The sequence below is a fragment of the Saccopteryx bilineata genome, chromosome 2 (assembly GCF_036850765.1).
Source record: "Saccopteryx bilineata isolate mSacBil1 chromosome 2, mSacBil1_pri_phased_curated, whole genome shotgun sequence".
NCBI classification, from domain to species: Eukaryota; Metazoa; Chordata; class Mammalia; order Chiroptera; family Emballonuridae; genus Saccopteryx; species Saccopteryx bilineata.
Window position 1 is genome coordinate 364,811,397 of NC_089491.1, and position 20,003 is coordinate 364,831,399.

Below are 20,003 nucleotides of genomic sequence, written 5' to 3' on the forward strand. Positions count from 1 at the left end.
TAGGTTCTGCTCCCACAAGACTACGTGCTAGAAATAGCAGTTCCCTCAGGAGGGGTAGCAGCTCTGGAAATTTCCCTGCTTCTCAGCCAAATCTAACACTGGCTCAACAGAGGTTCGAACACCCTGGGTGAAGCTGCAGGACCACTCTCATTTTTATTCCAGATTTGAGTTTTGCATCACACCAACATTAGCCTTAGATCCGTGAGCACTGAGAAGGGGATGGGGCTGGGCGACCAGCGTGGCGTCGAGGGCACGGGGTTTTTGGTCCAGTCCACACCGTCCCTGAGCACCGTGCAGTGCCTCCAGTGTGGCAGGCACTTGCGTATCCGTTACTTTAATAAATGAATGAATGGAAACAATAACATCAATAAAGGAATTTTTCCAAAAACAGTCCCCCCACACACAACTCATTTCTCTTCTAGTTTTTCCCATCTGCAGACATATTTTATGTATTTACATACGTGTGCTACATACAGAATGTGCACTCTATATATTTTCACTTAACATGGCATCATAAATATGGTCACATTTTTACCCAGTCTTCACAATTAATAGCTGCGTGCACAAAAACCCATTGTGTTCAATACACTCATCCCCTTGCCAATGGATATCTACCTTGTTTTCAATTTCTTTCTGTATTACAGATCATGCAAATATCCTCATAAATTTTGCTTTTCTTTTTTACTGAATGATTGCCTTAGGATAAGCAGCCTCAGAAGGCTGGACAGAGTCAAAGAGTAGCCACGATGCTGCTATTAGAGACCAGGAGAGGAATATGAGGGGGCACAGCAGTATCCACTCTCGCAGGCGCTCAGTAAATGCTCCTGGAATGAATACAAGCAGCTCGCCCGCATGATGCCCCTTCTGGGTGGAGAGCCGCAGCTAGCCCCAGCCAGGGCTCTGCCACCCGCCCACGTGGTCAGCAACAGGTCTCACTCCCAAGTGCACATTCGGTGAAGTCAGCAACAGGGCTTTCCACAGCAAGTCGGTGAGTGGACCCATCCCAACCTCCATGTTTTTATAACAAATGAGGGTTGTGTTTCAAAATCCCTTTTGGGCTCTAGCGGATGGAGGCAGGGAATGCTGAAAAGCCCACACACCTCTCAATTTTCTGTCCTCACCACTCTTTCCTTCGCACTCCAAGGCTTCCGGTTCGGGGCCTCATGCGTGCAGGGGGCACCTGAGGGCTGCCTCTCCTGAGTGTTTCAGCCGGGGCATCTCCTGGTGCCCCCAGCCCCAGCGCTCACTTAGGCCTCTGCGTTTGCTGGTCCTCAGCTCCCAATGCCCCCCCCTTTTGAGGTCTTTACCCCAATATTACTTTCTCTGCAAAGCTGTCCTGACCCCTCATTTAAAATGACACCGCTCCTCGCCCCTGGCACTCTTCCCTGCTTTTTATTGTTTCCAAAGCACATTCACCATTTAATAATACATGGTACTCATTCACTTACTGTCTGAACACCAAAACCTAAGATCCACAAGGCCCATGTGTTTGTCCATTTTGTTCACTATTACTTAAATCAACAACGTTCAGAAGAGTGCCCCACCAATAGTGGGTATCCAACCACAGCGGATGCTGATTAAATACTTGTTGAAAAACAAACAGTAATAATATATAAAAAGATTCTTACTGTGTCAGGCATTGTGCTTGGCATGGCTCATCTCACTAGCTATGAACAATCCTAATAAAGTCCCCATTTCACAGATGAGGAAACTCTTGTTCAGACAAGTAAAGCAACTTGCCCAAAGATACACCCAGTTTAGCCAGGAAGAGAGGGGAGTATGAAACCCCTCAAGGCCCAGAACCTGCACTCTCACCTACAACAGGGTCTGCTCACCCTCTTGGCCTTTCATCAAAATATAGAAGCAGCTGATAAGCCCACAGAGCTTTGCAGAGCAAGGCCAAGCACCCACTCTGTGATCAAAATTGGGAAGAGGAGGCCAGAGCAGAGAGCCCAGCACTGGACTGACCCTGTGAGCCTGCTTCTGTTCCATTTCCCCTGAAGAACAGTAAGTCTGACTTTTAGAACACATGCACAGCCTAGTTTGGCAGCCACAGGGTGACAGGGGCCAGTTCACCGTGACAAGTGGGATTGGTGCTTTGACAAGCTGGGTGCTAAGAAAACAAATCCTGCCAGACCAGGAAACTGCTTAAACCAAACAGGGCCAGAGAGGAAGTTTAGTTTAAGCTGTCAGATGCCCGAGACAAGATCTGGTCATTTAAGGCCACCTAAGTCTTTTTCTAAGAACAGTCCAAAGGCCCTCTGGTTTAGGGGCACAGGGTGGGGGAGGGTGCAAAATGAACTGGTAGAGATGAGCCAGTTTCCATTAGTCACATGGCAGATCATAGCCCACATGGCTGTCTACACACAGGTATTGCGAGGAACGATGTCATTGGCTTTGGTTTCTTTGGTTCTTTTCTTTTTTTTTTTTTTTTAATACCTCTTAAAACAATTCGCAAAGACACAGTTGCAAGACTGGCCCAGCACTTTGTCTCAAATGCTCACCTCTCCTCATAAACCACCAAGCCAACCACACAAAAAAAGTTTCCTGTCCCCTGAAAAGACAAGTTTCCATTTGCTGATGGATTCTTCCTTGCTCTGTTCAGTCCCCTTGGCCGGGGTGAGTCAGGGCCACCAAGGGGAATCCCCCCAGGGACGACTTATCACCTTCTTTCTCCTAAGACTCGCCACCGATATTTAAAATGCAACCCAGCCTGCAAGCAGTCTCCATCAGGCCCCAGTGCTACTACGTTGGACTACGGCGTCTTTCTAACCAGGGTGCTTCAAAACAGAAGCCAAGTTATTGGAGATGGAAACAGATAAAAGGCCTTTGCTCTGAACCCAGCAAACCCTCTCCCCACCCAAGGAGGCTTCTCTCCCCATCTTCCGTCTCAGCAACCAGCCTTCCACCCACTTCACCTCCTTTCTTCTGCAAATGATCACCTGCTAACCTGGACTCCAATACTCTGGGCATCTCATCCTGTTGACCACTTTGAGGTAATCCTGGACAAACGCTGTAGAAAAGCAGACATTTTCAGACTCTTTTCCACCCAGCATCCTTTCTTCCAAAATACTGAGCATTACCAAATCCTTTTCTGATCTCTCTCTACCCAGACAAGACCCAAGGTCAAGCGGATTTCTAAGGGCAATGAAATGAACACAGATGTGAGTTCAGACAATTCTAGATTTGGAACCCAGATCCTCCAATTACTGTGATTTTGGGACTTATTCCCTTACCCACAAAATGGGCTAATAAGGTTATCATGACTGAGGAGCCAAGTAAGGGATCTCCTGAGAAAAGTCTGATATGTTAAAACTGGGCAAGTCTATCTCAAGTCAGCCATAACTGCGGGCGGAGGACATGGGAGCCCAAATTATTGTATTCCTAGGCTCCGGCCTTCCCTGCCCGTTTGGCAATGAGCTCACATGCAAGAAACCCAAAAAGCCAGTTACCTCTGGTCAAAGCTGGCCCCCACCTCAGTGGCACCAGGGTACTACTCTGTAGCTTATGAGTCTCCTCCACACAAAATGGTAGCCACCATCTTCCACCAGGCCCTTTTCCTGGACCTGCCACGGGTCACAGCTCACTAGATGAAGACATTCTAGGTCGTCCCAAAGTTGAGAATCTAGAAGCATCTACTCAGACCTCATATCCCCTCTCTTTGCCCTACCCTAAGAGAAGAAAATGATGAAAATCACAATGTCCCCAAGCCTATGCTCCCAACAAGAGTCACAAATCAGAGTCCTGAGTCAGGGAAGGCTGGGGCAGGGCAGAGCAGCTCAGTAAGAAGGGGGTTTCCCATTTCTATTTCTCAGTCTTATTTCCCATAAATGATGCCCAGATACTCATACCTGGTATCAGCCACCCCACTTCTGAGCTGACAACCTCAGTTCTCAGGGCCCCTTCCCTGGCAGAGGCCCAGGGTACCCTTGCCTAGCAGGCTGAGGCTGCCAGGCATTTCGGGACAGAACTGAGTTTCAGTTAACACGATGAAAGCTGGCAGCACAGAGCACAACTTGGTTCAAACCAAGAAACATTTCCCGAGGTCTTGCACACCTCAGGATATAGAGATGAGTCAGCCCTGTGCCACGAATGGGCCTTTATTCACACCTCACCAGCACCTTCTATTGGTTTAGTCATCTACAAACTCCCCTGCTAAGCTGACATTCTCATTCACTCTTTCAGCCCAGAACAGAATCTGGCACGGAACTGGGGGGCAACAACTATTTGATGAATTGGAGCATTAGTTCTTTAACATGGCTCAACTTTAGGGAAACAGCCCCAAGCTCCCACCTACCTCCCCGAGTCCATGGCCCACCACAGTCCTCATGGAACACCACTCCCACTGTGTTCCAGGCATGCAGGCCTCCTTTCCATGACACACCAAGCTCATTTCTGCCTCAGGGCTCTTACATGTGCTGGTCCCTCTGCCTGTAATACCCTTTCTTTTTTTTCTTTTTTTCTTTTTTTAAAGATTTTATTTATTCATTTTAGAGAGCATAGAGAAGGGATGGGGAGGACAGGAAGCATCAACTCCCATATGTGCCTTGACCAGGCAAGCCCAGAGTTTCAAACCGGCAACCTCAGCATTCCAGGTCGGTGCTTTATCCACTGCGCCACCACAGGTCAGGCTGTAATACTCTTTCTTCACCCAGGTTTTTACCAGGCTGCTATCTTCTCACCCTTTAAGACAGTTCAAAGGTCACCCTCCCTGGAAAGCAGGCTTTCCTAACCACCCAACGTACTGTAGCCGCCTTTTCCCACCCCACCCCCACCCCCACTCTAACTCACTTATAGCTTTCTTTTTCTCAGGCCACTTTTCTCTTGTCTGGTGATTAGTTTTTTTTTATCTTTCTCTTTCCATTAAAGGAACCAAGCTCCCTCTGTCTTCCTCACTGCTCTTTTTTTCCAGTGCCTAAAACAGTGCCTGGCACATAGTAGATACTCAATAAATAGTCATTGAATGAATGGACATAAGAGATAAATAAATAACCAATTTGAGATGAAAAATGATTTGCACACTTTAAATACCTTATAATTTTATTTGGCAATTATATCTCAATAAAGCTGCTTTAAAAGGGGGGGGTGATTTAACAAGGCCAAAAAACAGGGAGGGGGGGAGGGGAGAATGTCACAGAAGCCAAAATGGACTGCAAAGAAAATATGAGCTATTCACCCAGGAGTACAACCTGGTTTGTTTTGTTTTGTTTGAGGGGGGAGAGAAAGCAAGAGAAGTGGGGGGGGGGGCATTAACTTATAGTAGTTGCTTCTCATATATGCCTTGACCAGGCAAGCCTGGGGTTTCGAACGCCGACCAGGAGTACAATTTCTAAGACAGCTATCATTCAAAAAGCATAAAATGGAGATTACCTCAGCAACCACCACCACAAAAAATATCCGTGCTTTTTGACCCAGTAATTCCATTCCTGGGAATTATCCCAAGGAAATGAATTCAGAACAGGAACAAAAATAAAGAGGCGCCTGTACAGAGATGAGTCCAGTCACGTTGTTTATAACAGCAGAAATCTGGAAACAACCGAAATGTCCACTAGCAGGGGAAATGCTTTGGCAAGTTACAACATATCCACTGGATGGAGTATCACGCAGCAATTACAACAACTGAAGGTAGGATAAGAGAGAAACATGGACAAGTGGCTTAGAATAACACTAGGTGAGAGGGGGTTAAAAAAAGTATTGACTTTCCAGGCCCTGTCCAGCACACCCTCCGTATCTCAGCAACTCCTCACAAGAGTCTTACCCTGTTTACCTAACAAGAAAACTGAGGTTCAGAAAGCTGCGAATCTTTCCCAAGGTCACAGCTAACAAGGAACAGAGTCAGGATGTGAATGTGTCCTTCTCCACCCAGAGAACCATGCACACCCTGAAGTCCTCACGGCCACCCTCAGCGTCCTACTAAGTGCTCGAGACCATCCTTTCCTGCAGTGACATCATGACTGTGTTTGGGAAGCCCAGTGCAGAGACCGGATGCAGCTAGCAAAAAGTGACCCTGCACCTGAGAAACTTGTGAGAAGTACAGTGAAAAGCAAAATAAAACAACAGTGAAAACTACCTCTGCTGGGGGCAAGAGTCCACAGAAAATACAAAATTAGAGCAGTCAGCAAGATCAGACTTCAGGACGGACAGAGCAGAACCATAAGAAGAACCACAAAAGGGCAAGGAAGCCCCTTAGCGGATGCTGGCTCCCGTTCCCAGGCCGGACCCGCTGGGACAGGTGTTACCGGGGAGCTCCTGGGGCAAGGGTTTGCCTGTACTCAGACTCTCCTCCCAGGGCACACACACAGTGGCGCCCAATACACACTGGCTGAAATACACTCATGACATGTGTGTAAAACAACAAGGAAGGTCGAAGAGGAGCCAAAAGAAGAGTGGGCGGGAAATTGGGACCGCAGAGTATGACCCTGCGGGGCCCAGGGGCCTGCCTCCATTAAAACCACGCGTCTGTCTCAGGGAGGTTGTGGGAATAAGGACGGTCGTGCACCATACTGTGAGTCTGCCACCTGAAAACCAGTTCCAGCTGCAGCGGGAGATTCAGCTGACAGAACAAGATGGCCTTCCTGTAATGTACAGGCCGCCCAAAGCCTAAGGAAACGTCAGGAGGAAACTGAAACAGTCTTTCATGGGAAAACGTGTAGATTCCTCCCAGTCTGCTAGAGTAGATATACCTCTGCCTGGAGGCAGAGAGCCGGACTAGACCTTCCCAGGTCACTCTGCCTCCTTACAACCAACTGCCCAGCGCCACCGTCCTCAACCACCAGGCTTACTCAGAGTGTAAACACCATGGATGACCCAAGACTGGCCAGAGCTGATTATTGCGGAAGCTAGGGGTTCACTACAGGGGCTCCATACGATGCTCTCTGCTTTTGTACATGTTGGAATGTTTCCACAATACCGCTTTTAAAAAAATGTAAATCCATACCTAGGCATTTCACTTAAGAATCACCAGGGCCCAGCCCACGCTACAGGTCTACACTACGGAGCCAGACAAAGGCCACCAGTCTTTAAAAAAGTATTCTATGCTAACAGATCTTCCAGCTTGGTACATGAGTTCACAAATGCAAGTCAGGCAGGGTTGCCTGGCATCAAGTCACAAGTTACTCTCTCCTTAGCTGTGTGACTCTGGACAAATCACTTAACCTCTCTGCACCTGAGTTTCTTCAACTATAAAATGGGGATAACAATAGACCCTTCCCCACAAGGTTGTTGTGAGAAGTAAATGCCATATCAACTCCAAACAAGGGGGCCAGGCATGGAGTAAGCTCGCAGTAAAAGTGAATTATTATGACACATCCATTTTGTAACCGTCCATAAATATTCATTTTGGAAACCACAGATCTACTTGATCAGTTATCTGGAGAAAATAAAAAGGGATGGAGCTGGCATTTCCAGTGGAAAATAAAATGGGGTGGAGCTGTGACCTTGGGAATATGTCTGAGACCTCAGGCAGTAACTGGGAGCACACATCTAGGGCACCCGAGTGGCCTGGCCGAGCCAGCCCAGGCCTCCACTGGCCCGAGGGGCTACCGAGAGCTCCTCCTTTCAAAAAGCCGGCACCAGAAACAGGAAGCTGCTTCCTTTCCTTTCCATTCTGAGCCAGCATTTCCTTTTTTGTTTTAAAAAGCATTCCTTGTCTACAGCCCAGCCCTTCCCCTGCCCTGGGCAGCCCCAGGCTCAAACACACCCACGGACATCTGCATTTCTCTTGGATTGTTTTCTTCCCACCAGCAGGGTCAGGAGGTTCCTGGCCAACACTGAGTGAGCATGCCCTTGGTACCAGGCTCACTGGCACACAAGACCAGGAGAGGGCAGGACACACATGGGCGTACAGGCACTGAGACCTCTCTGGGCACGTTCCCCTCACCTTGTTGGAAGGATCAAGTGAAACCCGTCTTTAACAGCTAGTGTAGTGCCCAGAGCATAATCTGCCTCCCTTTGGAAAGCACCTCCCTCAAGGAAAGGCAACCTTGAACTGCTGGGTAAGCATACAGGGTCACCAGCCTCTTCGCAATCCACCCAATTTAAACTGGAACCTCAAATGCGACCTCAGTATCATAAAAACAATAGCTGAAACGAAGCCTAATATTTCTCGTCTCTTTCCCTCTTCAGACAATCTTTTCCCAACTATGTTCGGGTGGGAAAAAGCTCCCTTGGACAAAGAGGTTTGGGAACCCTCACTGCAGGACTTCTCAGGGCCTTTAGAACACTAGTCTCCATCTTCAGGAGTCTCCAGGAGCCAGACGGCTGAGGCAGCACATTCTCAATGACCTGAGGCCCTCTTTCACAAGAGAATCCTGCAGAAGACCGCATGGGAAAGGTGCACTAAGCCCTTTCAAGGGTCTGAGTCTGCGGTGAGAGGATCCTCCAGATAGTGCCTACAGCATGAGAACACTTTTTATTTTATTTTATTTTTTAGTGAGAAAGAGAGAGACAGGGACAGACAGACAGGAAGGAAGAGAGATAAGAAACATCAACTCATACTTGTGGTACCTTAGTTGTTCATTGATTGCTTTCTCATATGTGCCTTGATTGGGGGGGGGACTTGGGGAGAGGAGGGGGTTTCCAGCCAAGCCAGTGGCCCCTTGCTCAAGCCAGCGACCATGAGGTCATGCTTATGAGCAGTAGTGGGATTCAAATAATTTAACAACCCTTGACCATTAACCGTTTTAAGTATAAAAAATGATATACTGAAAGGTAGTTTATTATTTCATGTATTTAATACTTAAATAAGAATGAAAGAGGTATATAAAACTAGATTGTTATAAAGAAGAGTTTTAAAATATTAATGAAAAAATATTGAATAATACCTAACAAAAAACAATGAAACTGTTAAGGTATGTCCATATTGCTTCTTGATTGGCGTCCTCACTTCCTACTGAAATAACAAACACAAGGGAATTAAAATGTAGTATTTCATCAAAGGTATAATGAGCTTTATGAAATCAATAAATAAATATTATAAGCATAGTTCTGTCAAATTTTTTTCAACTATGGACAGAATGAACATAACTACGGGCGCTTAGAATACGCTATTACACAGATGAACATTAAAAAAGAGTGAGGAATGTAAAGTTGTGATTTCCACATTAGGCAGCTGCCCAAGAGCCCATCTTAGAGAGAACCCTGATTACAAGTGCCATTTTAACAACCAGTTCACTGAACTCAACAAAAAATTAGGTATTGGTTCTCCTAAACAGATGCAAAGCGGCTGATTCCCACCACTGTCTATGAACCCACACTCAAGCCAGCGTCCCCGTGCTCAAGCCAACAACCTTGGGATTTCAAACCTGGGCCCATGGAGTCCCAGGCCAACACTCTATCCACTGTGCCACCACCTGGTCAGGCTCAGGTTTGTTTTTAAATAGGACTTGTAATCTTTTATTTCTCTTGGACAGCAAAACTCTGTGTACACCATGAATGAAGCTGGTCCTGTTAATCCATATCAAAACCAAACCCAATTTAACTGGCTAAATTGGGACTCAAAACCTCCAGGTGCTCTGCTGAAGAAAGCCCCATCACTCTATAAGCAGATTATCTCATCAGCTTTGCACAAAGCAAAACTCCCGTGATCAATGCTGCAGACCCAAGTCTATAATTTATGTTGTATGAAGAGTTATTTGTCCTAACCATATCTGGGCTATTCCACATACTGCATTATGCTTTCTTTCCCTTTTTTTAAAATTTTAAATACAAGCCTTATTTCATTCTTGTCTCTATTCTGAAGGTGGAAACAGGAAAGAGGGAGAAAAACAGCAAGCAAACAGGATGGCTTCAGCTCCAGGACACTTGAAAGCAACCCACCCAGTTAAAACACAGTGCTGCCCACCGTAGCCAGGACAACAAACACAGATATAAATAAATATATAGCTTTTCATTCAAAATGGTGGCAGTTTGAATTAAGACTTTTTCAATGCAGATGAGAAACAGTCATGCCTGGGAAGAAACAACAAAATATTTTTGATCCCAGCCTACGCCCTGCGTCTCCACCTGAGGTCTGGAATAAAGGAGCAAGCCAAAATGAATGCAAAGACACCAGATTAAAAGGTTGTATCTTCTAGAAGCAACAAGACCTGTGGTGGCACAGTGGATAAAGCGTCAACCTGGAATGCTGAGGTCGCCGGTTCTAAACCCTGGGCTTGCCCGGTCAAGGCACATATGGGAGTTGATGCCTCTTGCTCTTCCCTCCCATTCTCTCTCCTCTCTAAAAAATGAATAAATAAAACCTTAAAAAAAAAAAAAAAAGAAAAGAAAGAAAGAAATTTTGCCTGACCTGTGGTGGCACAGTGGATAAAGCGTCAACCTGGAATGCTGAGGTCACCTGTTCGAAACCCCGGACTTGCCTGGTCAAGGCACATACAGGAAATAACTACTACGAGTAGATGGTTCCCGCTTCTCCCCCCTTTTGCTCACCCTCCCTCTCTTTCTCTCCCCCTCCAAAAATCAATAAATAAAATCTAAAAAAAAACAAAACCAACAGTAAACCACTTATAATGTTATCTTGACATTAAAACCAACAACAATGTATCATAGTATAGAAGGCAAAACCTACACAAATTTAAGACAAACACTGGTCCCTATAGGAATAAAAGTTCACTCACCCAAGTCCCAGGGGACCTTTCTGTGGAAGGATGAAAAGCCCTCGGAAGTACACAGTCAGGTTTGGTTCAAGGACTCAGAGAGTCCATTCAGGCTGAGCCAGCCCATTGGGCAGACTAGCTTTTAAAAAAGACCCTACATGCCTGACCAGGTGGTGGCGCAGTGGATAGAGTGTTGGACTGAGACACGGAGGACCTAGGTTCAAAACCCTGAGGTCGCTGGCTTGAGCGTGGGCTCGTCTGGTTTGAGCAAGGCTCACCAGTTCGAGCCCAAGGTTGCTGGTTTGAGCAAGGGGTCACTCAATCTGTTCAATCCCCCCATCCCCAGGTCAAGGCACATATGAGAAAGCAATCAATGAACAACTAAGGCGCCACAACGAAGAATTAATGCTTCTCATCTCTCTCCTTTCCTGTCTGTCCCTATCTGTCCCTCCCTCTGTCTCTCTCTGTCTCTGTCTCTGTCACACACACACACATACACACACACAAGACCTCACTCACAAGACACCCTACACTGATCTCCAAGAATTTCTCCAGTCCACAGGGTCCCTAAAACATTGAGATTGGGCTGGGAAAGCAAACTCATCTGCTTCTTCTTACAGGAAACTGCTTGAGGCCAAGGGCCATGCCTTAACACAGGAGGGTAGACCAGTAGGCTGCTGCTTGCCATCAGTGGATTGGTAGCCCTAAGGTCTGACTTCAAGATAAGTGCAACTTTATGGACCACCTGTCTCTTCTCCATTCTTTCTTAAGGTTATTCCCTAGTATGTGTTCCTGATAAGTCACTCCCCTTTGGGTCTTTCATTTCCTCACCTGCAGAGAGGGTTGAACCTGATAGAAATCCCAAGATTCTTTGTAGCCCTCTTAGAAATCTAGGATTCCACTAAATCAACCCCAAAGCCAAGGCACCCCAAATAGCTGTCTGATCAATATATTTATTGTTGGTAATGAAACCTAGCCTCAAGTGATGAAGACCTCATCATATGGCTGTGCACCACCCAGACGGGACCAGTCCCTGGACACAGGGAGACCTGACATCTACCTCCCCTTCCCCTGCTATCTTGGAGCAAGAAAGGGACCCTCTCCTAACTGGGTGATCCAGGGGCCCCACAAAATTAGAAACCTTGAGACCTCATTCCTTAACACTTCAGCCACGGGGGCCATGTCCTAACTCCTGTTCACACTCCCTGACCTCAGGGCGGACATCGAAGCAGCAGCAAAGGGGAAAGTGCGCAGAGGCTATCGTTTTATAAATTCTGGCCTTCCTGACGGGCAGGTGGGAACACAGGAGGCCCTAAAGACCTTAAAGAATAGGACTGCCGGTAAATGTGTTCACATACTTTGACCCAGCAAATTCCACTTCTAGGAATGAATTCATGCAATCACTGCAACACAGCAACAGCCTCAGGGGCTGACTATGAGGAACTGGTTCAATGAGACTGTGGTACGACCGCTCGAGGCAGTCGCTAACAGTGATGCTGCACATCTCTCTTCTGATGGGAGACAGAAAACATGTATAAGGCAATGCACAGGGTAAGCACCTACATTTGTATGCAAAGCAGAGGATAAAAACACTGGAAGAATACAGGTGTTAATAAGAATTAAGTCTGAAAAACAGAGCGATTCCTATCAGGCGTGACAGTCCGAAGATGTAGAGATTACCTCCGAGAAGCCAAAGACAAAGGTCAGACCCCTTTTGAGGCAAGTTTAAAATCTTTCCAATAGAGAAGGGTTATACCAGTTGGAAACGAAGGATCCCAGAGGACAGAGCCACAGGTAGGAGGAGTCCCCATCTCCAAGGCTCCGCCTGGAGGATGGCTACCAAGAGAGCTGCCCAACCCGAACTGGACTGTGACAGGAGAGAGAAACAAGCTTTTATTTTGCTATTCTTAAACCTTGGACTGAGAATGGAAACACCTTGATTAAATTTCCAAACTTACAATGATTGAAGAACTTCATTCTGTTGCATTGTGTCCATCAGTCAACAAATATGTCTTGTCATTAAAAAAAAAGGAATCTTGAGTAACAGTGTACAGATGATCTAAATATTTTGTAAACCTAGCTTAAGGTTATATACATAGTTACTTCTCAGGAACATATTAAAAATTAGCTATCACGAAAAAAGATTAACTCAGAGAGGTGGCATTATGGGTGAGTTTATTTTCTTTTATTCATCTTTATTTTATTTTTTATGGTAAACATGTATCGTTACGTATTTTTTCATAAAAGCAGAAAGTGAAAGTATATACTGCTAACCAGAGGAATTATTCAAAAAGAATAAGGCAGGGATCCATTAAAAAAATTATGAGCAACCTGATCACTAGGCAGCTTCTCATTTCTCAGAATGAGACCAACACAAGGCAGCCTCGTGGCTTTGTTGCGAGAGACCTGTCTTTGAAAGTGTGCTGGATGCACTTTCCAGAAGCAGCCCCGAGCCTGGGCTCAGAGGCTGCACAGCCTGGGGTGGCCACCAGAAGGCCCCGGCATCTGGAATTGAGCCAAGCGCCCCTGAGCAGGCCCTTTTTGTTACTGGCCACTTCCTTAGGCTCAGCAGCCATGACCCTGACTAGAATCCCCCATCATGGTTTCTAGAGGGAATTGGGAAGTTCAGAACATGAGGTTTGAAGACCAGTCAACCCAAATTCAATCACCTACCAACTCAGTCTCTTAATCCCTCTAAGCCACATTGTCCTTATCTGCAAAATGGGGTTAAAACCTCTTAGGGTCCTTGTGAATGTTAAATGGGGCAACATATGCCAAGAGCCTAGCAAAGCACTCAACACAGAAGGTGACGAAGAATGTCTCCTGTCCCTTATCTGCCCTCACTATGCACAAAAGTCATTCCCATAACCCCCAGGGCATCTCTGCAGCTTTCCTTCTGAATGGAACGCAGGGAAAGAGTCTAACCAGCCTATTCAGAAAGGATGCACAGCTTAGAGACGTGGCCACAGACTTTGTTACTCCCCCCCCCCCCACCAGTGCAGACACTGCCACCAAAGCCCATGGTCTCTGCAGTCATCCAGACCACAGCCCGCAGGCAGGTCCAGCATACTTGTGGTGGGAATGAGCCAACCCAGAGGAAAAGGAGACATTCGCATCACTGTCCCTAGGCTCCTGGCACTCACGCTAACCTGGGCTGCAGATCTGATAAGGTCTCCCTCCAGCACCACCCAGCCCTCCCCAGTCTCAGGGAAACTCCAGGCCACCTCCAGGTGGGAGGTATGCTGGTGGCAAATTTCATCAAGGAAATAGTTGTTGCCAAAGTGAAAGGTGACACCAAAGGGGACAGTGCCCCAGCTCTGCATCCCTTCAGGGATTGCAGGCATTAAACCTCTATCAGGCAGTTAAAACTGTGGTGATGGAGCGAAAGAAGAGAAAAGCCACACTGGAGGCAGTGGCTGGGCGGGGAAAGGGAAACCAGATTTCGCTCTCAGTTCTGCCAGGGACCTGAGACTTGGGACAAGTCACCACCAAGACTGGGAATTTTTCTCATAAAACCAGGAGGTGGGACTGGCCAACCATCCGGTCACACTCCCTATTCCTAAGCACTCTTAGCAAGCCAGCAAGCTAGGGTACTGGAGTCGCTTCTGTTTGCCTACTCAGCTCCCCCATTAGACTGAAAATGTCCCCAAAGACCTAGACAGCATCCTACCTACCTCAGAACCCTTGCCAGGGAGCCTGTCACTAGGAGCTCAGCGCCGGCTAATCAGTAATAACTGCAGGTCTGCCAAGTGAATGCACCGCGCTGACTGCCCCAGCGACTTGATCTGTGAGGACAGATGGCACCCCCTTCCCTGCCCAGCAGCTCCAATATCCAGACGATCTGAGGACATGGCGGAGGCCACAGGAAGAGCTCAGGTCCTCCACACAGCAGGTTTCTGACCTCAGTCACAGCTGACCTGAGCGAAGGTCAAGCCTTCCCAGTCTTCCCACTGGCCGCAGGGAAGTGGCCAGCTTCTCAGTGTCCCCTCACCAGCAAGGCCAATCGGAAAGGTCCTTTGGTGATCCTTTCTCCAGGTCAGGGATTTTCCTCCAGAAGAGCAGAAGGTGGGGAGACTCAGTGTGGCAAGGCCTATCCCTGCAGAGGACAAGCAGACGGACAAGGAAGGGCAAACCTGCAGTGCCCACCAAACACAAGTCCTCGTGAAGTGCCACTTTCTCCCGAGTGGCCGACACAGACTCGGCCCAAACAGGGCATGAACTGGTGTGGGGCTCCAGGCCTCGCTGCGAGGCCAGCGAGGTGCTCCCTACGAGAGCACACCTGCAGAAGGAGAACATTCGACCCTGCCTCAGTGGATTTCTCAGAGCCCCCAAGAGGGTCAGATGGAGCCGGGGCACCAGGTTCTGCTGGGATAAAGTAGCCTCACAACTTCTGTTTACAGATTCAGACACGGGTTCAGATTTTATCTCCCTCCTCTTTCCACGCAGAGAAACAACCATGTGTGACAAACACTGGTGGATTTCCAGGAAATCTCATCAGACTGAGGAGGGTCTGGCACACTGGCAGGCAGGAGGGAGGCAAACATTAAACCTTGGTTCCTTCCACTCTTCTGAATCCAAACTGGACCGCCACATGGAGAAAGTTAGCACCGGCAGCCAGCCACACGGAGGCCTGCACGCCGTCACGATGTGCAGTCTCAGGCCCCAGCAGCTGAGCTCATCAGCATCAGGGACTTCCAGGGGCATCTCACGTGCTGGTTCTCCCACTGAGCGCTTATTTAATGAGGGCCAGAGTGCGCTGGGGCTAAGATTCTGGGAGAAGTCTGGCGGGGTTGCGTAAGCCAAGCCCTCTGGTCAACCCTTTCTTCAAAAGCCAGGAATCCAATGTTGCAAGCACTGCCTCTGGGGGCCCTGCCCTGGTATGTGAGAGGAGACTGCAGAACAGGAAAGAAAACCAGAGTAGATATCACCACTGTCCTGTGTGACCTCATCACATGCTGCTGGGATGGTTTCCGGGCCTGTGTCACCCACCTCTAGGAAATAAGAGCCAGCTATAGAAGTAGCTTCCCCTAAAGGTGACCTGTGGTATGAATGCCAACGGGCTCTCAGTAGGAAACATTTATAAGCAGAATCTCTTAGGAAGAATGTGAACTTACACACTCACAACAACACTGTAGGTTTAAGTGGTCTCATATCTGTTTTACAGATGGGAAAGCTTGAGATTCAGAAGTCTTGAGACCTGTCCAAGGTCACACAGACAGAAACTGGGCCAAAATCAAAACCCTGGGCTTTCCCATTTGCCATACTGCCCCTATCATCAGGATTCAACGAGTAATAAACTTCTCCCCTATTTTATCAGCTTAGTAAATCTGGACTTTAGAATCATTCTTAAGCAGGGAATGAGCTTTTTCCTTTTCTTGGTAGCCTTAGTAAAAAGTTAAATTTATTGGGGTAACATTTATTAGCTAATAACAAATTTCAATTGCACAACTTTGTAATACAACATCTATATACTCTATTATGTGCTCGCTACGAGAGTGCCACATTGTATTTGACCCCCTTACCCTTTTTGCCCTCCTCCCACCCCCTTCCTCTTTGGTAACCACCATTCTGTTTTCTGTATCTATGAGTCTTGTCTTTTGTTTTTGAACAGGAATGTTTCTTTTGTTTTCTTTTTTTTTAGTGAAAAAGAGAGCTCATGAACGAGAGAGAGGCAGAGAGGGGCAGAGAGACAGGAAGGGAGAGAGATGAGAAGCATCAATTCTTCGTTGCGGCACCTTAGTTGTTCATTGATTGCTTTCTCACATGTGCCTTGACTGGGGGTGGGAGGGGTGGGGGGGACTCAAGCAGAGCAAGTAACCCCTTGCTCCAGCCAGAGACCTTGGGCTTCAAGCCAGTGATCTTTGGGCTCAAGCCAGCAACCTTTGGGCCCAGGCCAGCAACCACAGGGTCATGTCTATGATCCCAAACTCAAGCTGGCAACCCCGCGCTCAAGCTGGATGAGCCCGCACTCAAGCCCAGCAACCTCAAGGTTTCAAACCTGGCTTCTCAGCATCCCAGGCTGACACTCTATCTACTGCGCCACCACCTGGTCAGGCTAAACAAGGATATTCTTAAACTGCGGATTGTATAATAAACACTGATTCACCAACTGAGACCATTTCACTAAACCAAAGAAGTCCACAGAGACCCACTCCAAGCTCTCTGTTCAGGTGAGGAGGCTGAGGTCTCTAGGTTGAAGTGATTCCATGAAACCAGCTTCTTGGCTCTAAATTCCTATCCCCCAAAACAACTGAGGTCCCACCTTTTAATGAAGTACGGTGGACGCGAATCCACAACACAATGGAGAGGGCAGGGAGTTCCATCTTGGTTCCAGTTTACCATGCAAATCCCATTCAGGCCTTAGGATGGTTTCTGGCTGCCTAGCTGGATCACCCAATAAATATTCGGGAGGAAGGCTACTGAATAAACCTGCTCAGAGACAAAATATAGCTGGATGCTCTGGGGTGTCATGATGCCACACCTTGGTTAAAATGAGTGACTCTGGAAGTCAGGGTACCAAGGGGGTAAAGCTCCATTTCCAGAGAACAAACAGCAAATGGTCCTCCTCTGTAAACCACGAGCACTTCAGAGCAACATGAGGACAATCTGAGAGAGGCCAACACAGAGAACATTCTCTCATCCCAACAACACAGCAGTCCAGCCAGACACATGCTACCGGACAAGGACCCCTCCCCTCCCAGAACTAAGCCACATAGATCCCCTACCGTGTCACTTTAAAAACTGAACCTTGCTGGCCAAAAACACACTCAGCCGTGTTCAAAAAACCAGTATCTCTCACCACTTGGAAAACAGCAGCATGCTTGCAGAAGGGACAGTTGTGCGGGGTGTTGTTGGTTGGTTTTTTTTTTTTTTTTTTAAGCAAAACCCTGGTCAGTACTGCTATAGCAACTATAATAAAAATCATGATAACCAGCACTGATTGGATGCTTCCAATGTCCCTGGTTTAACAGCTTTTAAGAAAATAAAACAAAAGGAAGAAGTCACCCCTGAGCACTTTGGATCAAATAGGAATTCAGGTTTATGGTGTACACAGAGGATTGGGTCTTGTAATAATTACGACAAATCACCACTGGCCCTATGACAGCAGGCAGAGGTAATGAGCAATAAGAGGGGGGGGTAGATGAAAAATTAAGATTCTAATAAAACAAAACATCTCCAGATCTGCAGAAGGCCAGATGTGGCCATGCAAGGTGGAGCCCCTTCTTCAAGTCACAGTTAGCTATTAACTGGTCTCTGGATTCCACAGCCTTCTCAGCCTCTGAACAAAAGCAAGTTGGGAATACACTAGTTTCCCTCTATTGTGTATGGGGGAGGGGAGACTCCCCCTTCCGAGAACGCAACAACCCTTTCGGCTGCTTCTTCCAAATCCTTTTAATACTGCACTTCCCAGCTATAATTTGGGAGAGGAGGGAAGGCATAGCTTGTTTCTTCTTTACACTGGAGGCTGTCTCTGCCAGAAGCCCTTGACTAGCGTCATCTTCTCACCAAAGGCTCGTTCCCCAGCATAATCCTTGCTAAACCAAAATCCAATGGGGGGCGGGGGGGGGGGGGGGAGACGACGCTGTGGCAGTGCGAAAGGAAAAGCACCAAATGCCCGAAGACCAAAAATGCAGTTTCAGCAAACACTTTTTGAAAAGCCGCACCTGAGAACCTGGAGGAGAGGAAAGGAAGGGACAAACAGTCTGGGGCATGAGGCGAAAGCAGAGAACGACAGGCCTCTGCTCACACTTCAAGGGGACCTCCCCCCTCCCCGTCACCCGGGCAAACGGATGCTTGGCTCAGGCACACAGGGAAAAGTCCAGCGTGTGACTCGGTGGTAGAATGAGTCCTTGCAGCCAAGCAAGCTGGAAATGGGGCTGGGGCGGAGGTGAGGAGGCGGGGGATGTCCGCGCGCAGCCCACCCCTCCCCAAGGCTCCCCCAGCCTCCATCCCAGTTTCCTCTCCGCCCTTCCCCCCAAAGCCCGCCCAAGGTGAGGGGCTAGTTCTAGGTCCCCAACCTGCCGCATCACCTAAAGGAGGGAGAGGAAGCCTCAAACGGGGCGACCTGCGTTCAACGATGTAACTAGGAGAGGAGCGAACAGAGGTATGGAGAGGGATATGAGGGGCCGCTCCCCGGGCTGCCGACCCTCGCGTCCTCCCGCCCAGCCCGGGTCCCCGACCCTCCCGCGCCGCGGCCGCCTTACCTCCAGGGTCCGGATCTCCTGCTGGGTGAGGTCGTTGGACACCGCACACTTCGTGCGCAGCCCGCGCAGGCTGCCGATGGAGATATCGATGAGCTTCTGGAGCTGCCTGCACTGCTGCAGCGCCCGGCTGGCCGCGGCTCCGGCGCCCCCGTCCGCGGCCGCCGCGTCCCCCCCGCCGCCGCCCTCCTTCTTCTCTCCCATCGCTGCCACGCGCCGTGCCGCTCTATCCATGCCTCGGCATCGGGGCCGCGGGGTGGCCGAGGCGGGGAGCCCGGGGGCGCGGACTCGGAGGGAAACCCCCGAGACGGGCGGGCTGCACGAAGAGCGCCCCTCGGTGCTGCCGGAGCTGGGACGCGAGCAGAGCCGACGACTCAGCCCGCTGCTCCCGCCCGCCCAGCCGCCGCAGCAAAGCGAAAGCCGCGGCTACCCGACGGCTGCGACTCCCGGAGCCTTTAAGTGGCAGCAGAGGCCGGGTCAGGGCAGCTGGGCATGCTGGGACTTGTAGTCGGCGCCGCGCACCTGCCCCCCGGCTCGCGCCTTCGGATCTTCGCCTGCGCCCTCCTCCTATTGCCCGGGGTCCCGGCCTTCCTCTCCGCGGTGGACGCAAGCGGTGCGGAAGCGACGGCCTCTATGTCCCGGGAGTGGCTGCTCCGCGCCGACTCCTCCCCCGGGCGTCCAGAGCCTGGGAGCCTCGTCTCCCCGCCCATCCCTGTCCCCCCACTCCCGCCTCCAGCCTAGGGGCTTCCCGCGACCCCCGGATGGGGCGGGGCGGGGGCCGGGTGCCCCTGGGAACCGAGGAGCGTTTGTATCCTGCCATTCCTTAGCTGCAGCCAAACCCTTGAAGATGAGGACAGTGGAGGTTCCAGAATTTCTCTGTGGGTTTTAGGGGCCGCCATCTAGTGGGAAGGGGCCTAAAGTGCTTGTCCTGTGGCAGGTTCGCAAAGCACAGGACTCTCGATTGTCTATGCCAAAGGAAATACGGACATGCTTAGCCATAGAGAAAAACAGGAGAGCATTCTTCTGGACCCTTTTCACCCACCAAAATAAGTGTCCCATCCCTCTGCCACCCCAGCCTAGCTGGACAGCCCAGACTCTTGGGGCAGCACATTGATTTGTCCTGCGCTCTAGAGCCAACGCCTGGTTTCAAATTTAGTCTCTAGTACAGCCTAGCTCTATGACTTTGGGCAAAGTTAACTCACCTCTGAGT

General features: G+C 49.0%; 1 protein-coding gene across 2 annotated transcripts in view; it reads right to left on the minus strand.

Moving 5' to 3' along the window:
- The window catches only part of KSR1 (kinase suppressor of ras 1), a 160,784-nt gene extending 141,466 nt beyond the window's left edge, over window positions 1-19,318 (minus strand). For both annotated transcript variants that reach the window (XM_066263274.1, XM_066263272.1), the window contains exon 1: window positions 18,797-19,318. In XM_066263274.1, coding sequence (XP_066119371.1) covers window positions 18,797-19,027 — 231 coding nt within the window. In that variant the 5' untranslated portion in view covers window positions 19,028-19,318. The remainder of the gene's footprint in view (window positions 1-18,796) is intronic.
- Window positions 19,319-20,003: the final 685 nt, after the last annotated feature.